A 12,290-nucleotide genomic window follows, 5' to 3' on the forward strand; every position below is an offset into this window, starting at 1 on the left:
AATCTTTTCTACAAGACTGAAATTGCCTAAATGATTCCTCAATCAATGGAAATAACTGTTTCCCTCCTCTGATACCTAAAATACATTGTAGGAGAATGATTTTTCAAGTAACTTAATATAACTAGCAATTGCCCCAAAAGGTACAAATAGAGGCCGATAGAAATGTTAAATTGAAAGAATTGTATTTTGATTCAAAATAATAAATATTATAATAATTCAATCATTCAAACTAAACATAGTCAATAAATTGCCTAAAATAAAATAAACCCTTAATCAAAATTATACAAATTATTATTCTTCGTTTCTCTCAATTATTTATTTAATAAAATCCAATCAATCATTCAAAATTGAGCACATCAGGCAGGCCAATCCGCTTTACCCACAATAAAACTCATTGGGATTTCAGATCCATAGGTTGAGAGTGAACCCCCGCTTTGCCCACAATAGAACTCAATGGGCTTTCAGACCCATAGGTTGAGATTGAGCTGCTGGTTTTGTTGGTAATTCAAAGGTCTTCTGAATAACATGATGTGTGGCTCAAGACGATGAATGGCATAGTGCACCCATCCATGAGACTGTTGAACTCCAATGGCTCACTATTTGTTATGGACCAAAAAGAATATCAATTTGGTTAAAATTATTAATATGTTTATAATAATAAAAATAAAAAATAAAACAAACAAACAGATTAGCGCATTAAAAAAGGCATTTGAAAACAAATTAGGTGTTGATTACCACATTGGGAAGTTGGCAAAACAGATGCATTTGCATTAAAAATAGCATTTGAGAAAAAAAATGTGGTGCTTACCTCATTGAGAAGTCAGTTCTTGGGAAGCAATTTGGCAGTGTCCGGAGGGAGAACCACATGTCAGGAGATGACACATAACGCCCAATCATTAAAATAATCCATTTGGGTGAAATAAAACCCCAATTACAGATATTCAACTCACCATCTAGACAACCAGCAATCAAGCATACCCACACTCAAAGATAAAACTATAAATATCTCAAAGAAACTTTAATATGCATTTGATTGTAACTGACCAAAAGCAGCGATCAGGGATTTATTTAATATATGTCCAAACTTCCAGGAAATGATTTGCAATGCAAGAACAACGTGGACACATCATCTCCTTCTCTGCATTTATTTAATTACATGGCATTCTAACTTTAAAGGGACCTACAAAAATTCATGGAAAACCTTCAATCTAGACATCAATAGGTTATCTTGGGTGGAGGGCCATCATGACAAAGAATTTCAAATACATCTTATAAGGAGATTTTGAAGTTAACAAATATGATTGTGGGATTGGAACGGTCGTCGATCCTTCAGCTCGGCAAAAGAAAATTTCTTAATAAATTCCAGATATCATGGGCAATGATTCCTTCAATTTTATTAAGATATTTAACATTACATCCTTTTATATACTGACTGTGAGGTTCTTATTTTCACTTGACAAAAATCAAGCAGGTCTAAAACCAAAGGCTTGTCCAACAAAGAATGAAAAGATCAAAATTGGATGCAAGGTCTGCCCCTGGCTTAAGGCCTATTCCACGACTAAGAATACATGTTAATTCATGACAGGCATCATTAACACGGTTTGAATACTTGAAATCTTGTGTTGCTTTTATCGCTTAAGTGTTTGGAGTAAGTTTGTTCTCTATCGCATTAAAAATGGCATTTGAAAAGAAATTAGGTGCTGATTACACATTGGGAAGTTGGCAAAACAGATGCATTTGCATTAAAAATGGCATTTGAAAACAAACTAGGTGCTCATTACCACATAGGGAAGTTGGCAGAACATATGCATTTGCATTGAAAATAGCATTTGAGAACAAAAATGCGGTGCTTACTTCATTGAGAAGTCGGTTCTTGGGAAGCAATTTGGCAGTTTCTGAAAGGAGAACCACATGTCTGGAGATGACACATAATGCCCAATCATCAAAATAATCCATTTGGGTTAAATAAAACTCTAATCACAAATGTTCAACTCACCACCTAGATAGCTAGCAATCAAGCATACCCACACTCTAAGATAAAACTATAAATATCTCAAAGAAACTTTAATATGCATTATCTCAAAGAAACTTTGATATGCATCTGATTGTAACTGACCAAAAGCAGTTATCGGGCATTTATTTAATATACGTCCAAACTTCCAAGAAATTATTTGCAATGTAAGAACAACGTGGACACATCATCTCCTTCTCTACATTTATTTAATTACCTGGCATTCTAACTTTAAAGGGACCCACATAAATTCATGGAAAACCTTCAATCTAGACATCAATAGGTTGTCTTGGGTGGAGGGCCATGATGACAGAGAATTTCGAATACATCTTATAAGGAGATTTTGAGGTTAACAGATATGATTGCAGGATTGGAACAGTCGTCGATCCTTTAGCTCAGCAAAAGCAAATTTCTTAATAAATTCCAGATATCATGGGCAACAATTCCTTCAATTTTATTAAGATATTTGACATTACATCCATTTATATACTGACTGTGAGGTTCTTATTTTCACTTGATAGAAATCAATCAGGTCTAAAAACAAAGGCTTGTCCAACAAAGAATGAAAAGCACAAAATTGGACGCAGGGTTTGCCCTTGGCTTAAGGCCTATTCTACGACTAAGAATACATGTAAATTCATGACAGACATCACTAAGACGGTTTGATAGTGTTGATTATTAAGCATGCATCTATTCCATAGAAAAAGACAGAAAGTGAGTACATGACCAAGATCTCATCTTCCAAGGTATATATAATTACTATCTTGTTGAATGTTGATCTATACAGTACAATCCTGAACAAGTAAAATATGAATTTTGGTGGCTTTGTTTAGTTGCATATGTTGATGTAGACAGCCAGAAACAACTTATTACCCTCATTTTTACAAGGTTGTTGCAGAGCCCCATTTTTCTGGGCATTAATTCTTGATGCATAGATGTCTGTAAAATGTTGAATAGCAGAATGGATTTTGTAGCTAATAGATACTTTGTTCTTGGCTCTGCAGTTAAATCATACTGGGTTAATACCAAGACATGGTCAAGAAATGTTTCTTTTTTTCAATATGGAAGCCTGCAAGAAAGCTTAATGGAGAAAGAACTCAATCTGTATAAACCACAGGCTGCAAAATTCACAAAGAGCTTTCCCCTGTTGCTAACCAATCAAACCAACAGGAGTTCCTTCATCCAAGACATTGTATTTCTTCCTGAGGAAGTCCTCTTCTTAGTACGCCTGTCTTCTGCAAACTCCAATCTGATATCCCACAAATCATCCCCCAGCTGTTCATTCTCGCAACAAATCCATACACCAGTGAATGCCATCGAGTATTTACAATTTGGATATTCTACCCAACCACGAGCTGCAGTCAGATGCCAGGCTCCTCCACCTGCAACCCACTGGTCTGCAACATCAGTTGCCCTAGTGGACACAGCTAATTATAGCTCAGATTTACCAGAGATCATCACAGCAAAATTGGGTTACTTTGATCATTCTAGACCCATCAAATGGGATTATATGGTATATGAGAGTTTTGCTACAGACGAGGATATTGTTCTATTTGCCAAAGGGATTAACAATAGACAGGGACTCAACATTGAGCCCAAATATCTACGCTGCATATTCAATAATACCATTGAAACTAGGGTCACACTCTCTGCACAAGAAATCTTTAGATGTGAGCATCCCAGTGAACCAGTTCGTTATGACCTCATTGGCTCCGAAATCACTCTTGGAATTCATGGGAAATCAATCCCTTCCGTTGCTTATTATGAAATCCCGCCATCTCATCATTCAAGCAAAAGTAGTACTCAAGATAATGCACAGAAAATGAGACTACTATGTGCCTGCACCATGGTGTTCAACGTTGCAAAATACATAAGAGAATGGGTTATCTACCATTCCCATCTGGGTGTAAAACACTTCTTTCTGTATGATAACAACAGTGAAGACAATCTGGAAGAAACTCTTGCAGGGTTACTGTCAGAAAATTACAAGGTAAGCAGGCATCCATGGCCATGGGCCAAGACACAGGAATCTGGATTCTCACACTGTGCTCTCATGGCCAAACAGAAGTGTCAATGGATAATGTACACTGACGTTGACGAGTTTGTATTTTCTCCTTCATGGCTAAAGCAACTCAAGGCCAATGCCAATATTGGGTACCCATTAAAGAATACTGCATCAAAAGCAGCTCTGAGGCGATTAGTAATAAATCTTAGTAAACCAGGGGCTGCATTGACAGGGCAAATTTCTTTGAGATGCAGAAATTTTGGACCCTCGGGCCTCTGGGAGCACCCGCAGAGAGGGGTTACTTGCAGGGAAAGGAAGCTGAAGCGCTACAAATCCATACTTCTTTTGGAAGCTGCCTCTCCTAAGTTGCTCAATGTAATACACCGCTTTCAGTTGAAGAAGGCATACAGAACAGTGTATGTGAAGGCCCAGAGGACAGTGATCAATCACTACAAGTACTAGGTTCTTGGCTCTGCAGTTAAATCATACTGGGTTAATACCAAGACATGGTCAAGAAATGTTTCTTTTTTTCAATATGGAAGCCTGCAAGAAAGCTTAATGGAGAAAGAACCCAATCTGTATAAACCACAGGCTGCAAAATTCACAAAGAGCTTTCCCCTGTTGCTAACCAATCAAACCAACAGGAGTTCCTTCATCCAAGACATTGTATTTCTTCCTGAGGAAGTCCTCTTCTTAGTACGCCTGTCATCTGCAAACTCCAATCTGATATCCCACAAATCATCCCCCAGCTGTTCATTCTCGCAACAAATCCATACACCAGTGAATGCCATCGAGTATTTACAATTTGGATATTCTACCCAACCACAAGCTGCAGTCAGATGCCAGGCTCCTCCCCCTGCAACCCACTGGTCTGCAACATCAGTTGCCCTAGTGGACACAGCTAATTATACTCAGATTTACCAGAGATCATCACAACAAAATTGGGTTACTTTGATCATTCCAGACCCATCAAATGGGATTATATGGTATATGAGAGCTTGGCCACAGAGAGGGATATTGTTGTGTATTTGCCAAAGGGATTAACAATAGACAAGGACTGAACATTGAAACCAAATATCTATGCTGCATATTCAACAATACCATTGAAACTATGGTCACACTCTGGACAAGAAGTCTTTAGATGCGATCATCCCACTGAATCAGTTCGTTATCAGCTCATTGCCTCCGAAATCATTCTCCGAATCCATGGGAAATCCATTCCTTCCGTCGCTTATAATGAAATCCCGCCATCTCATCATTCAAGCAAAAGTAGTACTCAAGATAATGCACAGAAAATGAGACTACTATGTGCCTGCACCATGGTGTTCAACGTTGCAAAATACATAAGAGAATGGGTTATCTACCATTCTCATCTGGGTGTGGAACACTTCTTTCTGTACGATAACAACAGTGAAGACGATCTGGCAGAAACTGTTGAAGGGTTACTGTCAGAAAATTACAAGGTAAGCAGGCATCCATGGACATGGGCCAAGACACAGGAATCTGGATTCTCACACTGTGCTCTCATGGCCAAACAGAAGTGTCAATGGATGATGTACACTAACGTTGACGAGTTTGTATTTTCTCCTTCATGGCTAAAGCAACTCAAGGCCAATGCCAATATTGGGTACCCATTAAAGAATACTGCATCAAAAGCAGCTCTGAGGCGATTAGTAATAAATCTTAGTAAACCAGGGGCTGCATTGACAGGGCAAATTTCTTTGAAATGCAGAAATTTTGGACCCTCGGGCCTCCGGGAGCACCCGTAGAGAGGGGTTACTTGCAGGGAAAGGAAGCTGAAGCGCTACAAATCCATACTTCTTTTGGAAGCTACCTCTCCTAAGTTGCTCAATGTAATACACCGCTTTCAGTTGAAGAAGGCATACAGAACAGTGTATGTGAAGGCCCAGAGGACAGTGATCAATCACTACAAGTACCAGGCTTGGAGTGAATTCAAGGCTAAGTTTCGAAGGAGGGTGTCTGCATATGTCGTGGATTGGAAAGAGTCTAGGAATGTTGTGTCCCAAGATTGAGCTCCAAGCCTTGGCAACAGGGCCATCAAACCCCATGAATGGGAGAATATGTTCTGCCATGTGAATGACAATGCATTGAAGGAGTTTACAGGTAGAGCGTTTTCTTTGAATAATAAAGAACCAGGCTCCAAATTACAGTGGCAATGAAGGGCAACTGCAATTGTATGTATGTATAGGGTTAAATCAATAGGAGGTTGTCAATGATAGATGTAGTATGCGGTTCGTTGAGTGGATCTGAAAGTCCACCATCTAGCCAAAAAGCAAAACAAATATTTTATTTAACAAAAAAAATAGCGCAAGCTCTGACATCATTTAAATATTTAAATGGAGGTTTTGGCACTAATATAAGAGGTGAAATCATGGCATTTTGGGGTTGTTTTGTTTGCCAAATAGAAACATCTGCATATCGTCAACATTTAGATTCAAAACTTCCATAGCAAAAATACAGAGACACTCTGCATTTGACCCACCTCTATTAAGTTTATGGAGATTCCAAAACCTCCATAGCAGAAATACAGGGACACTCTGCATTCCACCCACCTCTATTAACTGGATGGATTAACAGGATTAAACATGTGCTGGCCTCTCTCTCTTCCTACTCCATGGCACATGTATACAGAGAGGACAACAAGGATGCGGACAGACTGTCTAATGGGGGTCTACAAGGACAATATGGTATCATGTATTACAAACTAATAATAGATCATCTCATTAGAGAGGAAGGCGAGATCAACTTGCCATAAAAATGGATCCTGTTTTACTAGTTTTCTGATCTTTAGCCAGCATTCTGATGGGCTGACAGATGCCACAGTTTTTTGCTCTGTTTTTGCATTTTTGGATTTGTGTTTTAAGGATTGACTAAACCAGATGTTATATTCAGACATACAAGCATGCATGTTTGTATATTGATATGTCTATCTTCTCTCAGTTGTATGTATTGGTGCACATCTTATTCTCTGTTTGGCCAATCAGTCTTTTCTGATATGTTCTCACTAATAAACTTTTAATTATATATATAAAAGTCAGCATTTTTCTTCTAAAAATCTATTAAAAGAAAAATATTCTTTTAAAATCAAACTGTGTCCACTCATTTATTTAAAAATCAAAATTCCTGAACATAATTAAACTAATTCAGAACAAAACATCCAAACAAAAATAAAAAACTAATTCAGAACAAAACATTCAAACAAAAATATAAACCACCATTCCAGCAACCCCTACAGCATAATTAAACTAATTCGGAGCAAACCATTCAAACAGGGAACAGGAGAAAACTAGTAATCTGAATCTATAATAATCTAATCCCACATACTTTGTATGGACAGGACATAACTCGTGGAGAGAAAATCACTAGTCATCTGTATTATTTAATGGAAGTTATCCACTCAAAACCATATCATAACTTAACCTTTACTACTTTCTCTTTGGTTTCCATGCTTTCCAGAAGTCTTATAAAAAGCATTTACGTTCACTTGAAATTTACACAGAGTGTCTAATATGTTCCAAAAGCAAAATAATTAGTACCTTAGCCATATACTCGTAAAGGAATTGCTCAGTAGGAATAGCCAGAATGACCCACTGACACTAGTTCGGCCAGATGCAATGCACCGCCTTTGGACAGTGGGATATCCCTTCTCTCCTGTACAGATTTTGATATGGCTAGATATACAAATACCCTACCTCCTTCACTTGGCAATGGCAAGACTCTAGTAAGTCGCCTTCCGTTGTTAAACAAGTACTCAACAGAATCACCTTCTGTACTAAAACCTCTCTGCTATGCTGTAAAGATGATCTGCAATTAACACCAACGAAATTCAGTAACAATTGGATATCTGGTCATATGCCAACATATTGCAGGAATCATGGATAGTATTCAATCCTCCTTACCTACAAAGAGGGGATCATCCTCTGCCATCTTGGAAAGTTGGGTAAGAAAAGGACCATACATGGAGGGGTTGTCCACTCGGCCTATGACATATGATTGACAGGGACAGACCTTCCACACCAACTCAGAGCCTCTGCTCTGCATCTTATGCCTTACCATATTCTTTATAAAGTCCTTGCTACTATGCTAGTAAGTTTCTCTAGCAACAACTCCAGAGTCTGTAACTCCAAGGTTTTTTTATGTTACTTAGCCCAAATAATTAAAACAAAAAATGAATTCAAGCTTTCTGAATCATAAAGTTTCATAATCTATGAATGCACACCTTTTTGCTGAGGGAATTGATGCGATCCGATTGGGCAGCTGCAGCCCTGGGAAGCTTTAGAACCAAATTGCACTCATCCTCCAGGAGGCATTGAGAAGTCAATTTCTCAAGGTCTACAGTGACAGAAGGAACCATATTGACAATCTTATCAGACTCCCTTCTCTGGTTAATCACTTCAACTTTAATAGGACAAGAGAATGTGACTAATTCATCTTCTTTATCAGACTCAACATCTTCCTGTTTCAAGAAACAAAGATTTTGTTCTAAGAACACACTCTTAAAAATCCCACAGAAACCATTACCCAAAAGAGCTGAAGGGTATATATACTCACCTGATCATCAGTAGGGCAAGAATTGATGATTTTGTTATCTCTGGAGAAGCCAGTGTTTACATTGGTTTGCTTCATGGCCACCAGGTGACAGGTCTATGGCATAAAGCTTTCCTGAAGGGTACTTGACAGATTTAACAGAACCCAACGTAATAATTAGTGCAACAGTTTTGGCCTTTTCGAGTAATTAGCTGGCGTAATGGAAAGGCTTTGAAGCCTTTAAATTTTTTATTGCTAGATTTTGAAATTCATTAATGATATGGTTTGAAATTTGTTAAATACGAGGATTGACTTAGCAAAAGAGTTGTTACCCTCGTTTTATGTGGATGCTAGGGTTGTATAGTTCAATTGATTGATAGTTATATTAAGATTTATGGTGCCTGAATTGCAGATCAAGGAAAACAAATTTTTTTTTTTTACGAAGAAAAAATCGCAACAAAAAGTTACAGTACCTGCACTATGTGCATTCAACCAAAAAAACCATCTGTCAATGGCCAAAGCCGTGAGTAGTACAACCTCCAAATAATTTGTGTGTGATAAAAACCACCCTGAGATCAAACATCAAAATTGTTATGTCCACACAATGTGGGAGCAGAACTGATATATACTGATCTGTTCATAATAAGTCCTATCTAGCAGTAAATAAAAATCAATAACTGACCTTTGTAACCGAAATATTTACATCAAAAAAATCAAATATCTTACAAACTGTTAAAATAAGGGTAGAGAAATATAAGCTGTAGCTTGACACAGAGGAGAAACACAAAGCATCACATATCTATAAAAGAGTGGTGCTGGAAAATTTGGACTGTCCCATTCATATGTTCTGTGACCTGCCAATGCTCATAGCCTTTCTAGCACCTTCCTTGGATAGAAAATTTGCTTCATGGTTCCTTTCCCTATAGATATGACAGTAGAATATATTATTAAAAGCTTGTTTAATCTGAAAAATTTCTTCTAGAATGGGAAGGTGCGTGGTTGTGACATCTTTGAAATTCATTAAACCAATTAATCACAGTTAAAGAATCCCCAAAGACTAGAAGAGAGAAACAATCATATTCTAGAGCCTAGCAGAGTAGAACCTTTAAAGATAGAAGTTCAGAAAAATCCTTTGCCTAGACCAATTTTTGACTTCATGAAATGATGTTCATTTATGAAAAGAACGAGGCCACCACCACAACTACTGTCCTCACTTTGAAGCACCGTCAAAATAACACCAAGGAATGTGTTGATTGATCTCTTCTTCAATGATATTGCGAGGCACGTGAATAAAGTCTTTTGATGGAAGGAGAGCATAAATTGCACACACTTCAGCTCAATAAGATTGGGTGCGAATGAGGAGTCCCTAAAAGTGGCTTTGTTCTTGGCAAGCTAGCCTCCAACAAATGAGGGGAGAGATGTTTCTAAGGGTCTCGTTGTTTAATGAATCCCACCCCGACTTCCAAGCCTCAATCAAGCTATTGTTTCCTCTCCAGAAACAAGTGTGAGATAGACTCTTCAACATTTTTACATAAATTACACATGTTGGGACCTTCTTTTTATATTTTTTGTAATTTGTCCCAAGTTGTCACTTTGATTTTTAATAAACACCATAGAGAAAGTCTTGACTTCTACTATCTAGTGACTGTATTCTAATTTTGGGGTATATACCCGAGAAGGAGAGTGAACCCAACACAAAGGGTCCACCCTATCTCTTTTTCTGACATTTAACCTTCTGAGAGAGACAATATAATCCTACCACATATCGGCATGCTCTCCTTAAAGGCCCAAATGAGCCACATTCTGCCAACCTTGCCCCCAGAAAGTAGTCCAATCCTCATCCACAAACCTGATTGTGGAAAACTTTGTCGTGCTAATTCAGGAAAGCCACAAGATCCAAAGGAAGTCTAAAATTGGCTTGGCAGCCAACCCATGGTTCCAAACTGATATTAACTTTCTGCCCATTGCCCACCTTCCAAGTGAGGCCACCTCCAATAATTTAAATGAAGCTATAACAACTTTCCAGATAATTGAAGAGTTTGGCACCATTTTATTCAGTTTTCTGATCCATTCATCAAGCTAGAGGGGGAAATGTATTGCCTGAAAACTACCGATGTCCACAGGCTCTCTGTGGAGAGAAGTCTCCAACTCACTTTTGACGAAAAGGTTTTTGAAAAGATAGAAAGATGTTTAAGGCCCCATACACCCCATGATTTGGGCAAAGCATGAAGTATCCCTGAGAGGCAGACATGCTATATTTTGTTGCGTTTAAATTCCCTAAGAGATGCACGGTGATCTCTATAGGATTGTAGACTCAAGCATTGAAAAACAGATCAATGAGATCACGTTTCCTCAGCAGCTCGTAATCTGAATGACAAATGAAAAAGAAATAGATATTTCTCTTTACAACAAGCCACTATTCCATTCTGTCTCCTCTTACTTCAGACTTTATCTCACAGTAATCTGATTTGGAAGGCCAAGTCAGAGATGGACATATGCAAGCATTCTGAGCAAGACAGGTACAAATACATTAAACTCAACAGATTGGCAGTTGCCTGGAAAGTACAGAGAACATTTTTTTCGATTCTGCATGGACAGGCAGTGATTTCAACGATATTCAACCATACAATAACTTCTATTTTAAATTCGATAGAACCAAATTGAGATAAATGAGAGCTTGATACGTATTTATGTAAAATAGAGAAACCAAACAGCTAATCAGGATAGAAGCTTGGGGTTTTGTTGTATGCTGTTTGAGTTGACTATGTATTACATGCCCAAGAAATGATGAATGGCAAGCAACAATTTAAAATAGGGCCCATTGAGACAATGTTTGGTCAATCATGCACTCTCTTTGGCTGCTTTCCTTCGTCTTTTAACTGCTCATCCTCGATGTAGATGCACGAAACCTATGAATTTCCTCGATGTAGATGCACGAAACCTATGAATTTTCTTTCCTATCAAGGCCAGCCTATGATTAATTTTAAATATATTCCTCTTGTATGGGCTTAATCTCAAACTGCAAGAACAAATGACAATGGAATTGGCCAAATAGATATACCAAGCTAGAACAAACCTTTTTAATTCCCCAAAAAATCATAAAATTGGACAAATTACTTATCACGGCTTCTGTCCTGAATCTACAGACAGGTACTGAAAGCTCCTCAGTGAATCCTCAGGCGTGCCCTTCATTGATGCATTTCGAATACCAAATATCTTTGTACAGCGATTCGGCCTCCAAAGACCCACGTATTTGTACAGTGATTCAGCATCCAAAAACCCACGAATTTGCACATTGATTCAACCCCTTAAAACTCACGAATTTGTACAGCGATTTGGCCTCCAAAAACCCATGAATATGCACAGTGGCTCGGCCTCCAAAAATCCGTGAATTTGCATAGCTATTCAGCCTCCAAAAACCCACGAATTCGGCCACTGCGAGTATCACGGATTCGGCTCCAGTGAATGGCATTCAGCCTCCAAAGACCTACGCATTTGTACAGCGATTCGGCCTCCAAAGACCCACGTATTTGTACAGTGATTCAGCCTCCAAAAACCCACGAATTTGCACATTGATTCAACCCCTTAAAACTCACGAATTTGTACAGCGATTTGGCCTCCAAAAACCCATGAATATGCACAGTGGCTCGGCCTCCAAAAATCCGTGAATTTGCACAGCTATTCAGCCTCCAAAAACCCACGAATTCGGCCACTGCGAGTATCACG

General features: G+C 38.3%; 1 protein-coding gene and 1 pseudogene across 2 annotated transcripts; one reads left to right on the plus strand and one right to left on the minus strand.

The window, feature by feature from the left end:
- The first annotated feature begins 2,972 nt into the window (after positions 1-2,972).
- LOC149226201 (glycosyltransferase family 92 protein RCOM_0530710-like) lies at positions 2,973-4,478 on the plus strand. Its single transcript, XM_089380134.1, has one exon. The coding sequence runs from the start codon at positions 2,973-2,975 to the stop codon at positions 4,476-4,478; it is 1,506 nt and encodes a 501-aa protein (XP_089236260.1).
- Positions 4,479-7,385: 2,907 nt separating this feature from the next.
- On the minus strand, positions 7,386-12,036 carry LOC149226202 (uncharacterized; annotated as a pseudogene). The gene is made up of 5 exons (XR_016248283.1): positions 11,884-12,036; positions 8,649-8,709; positions 8,257-8,567; positions 7,937-8,152; positions 7,386-7,841 (listed from the first exon to the last, which is right to left on the minus strand). The product of XR_016248283.1 is annotated as an uncharacterized LOC149226202 (transcript).
- Positions 12,037-12,290: the final 254 nt, after the last annotated feature.

Source organism: Pinus tabuliformis, chromosome J, assembly GCF_031772625.1.
Source record: "Pinus tabuliformis cultivar Carrire ecotype Pingquan chromosome J, CPIR1, whole genome shotgun sequence".
NCBI lineage: Eukaryota > Viridiplantae > Streptophyta > Pinopsida > Pinales > Pinaceae > Pinus > Pinus tabuliformis.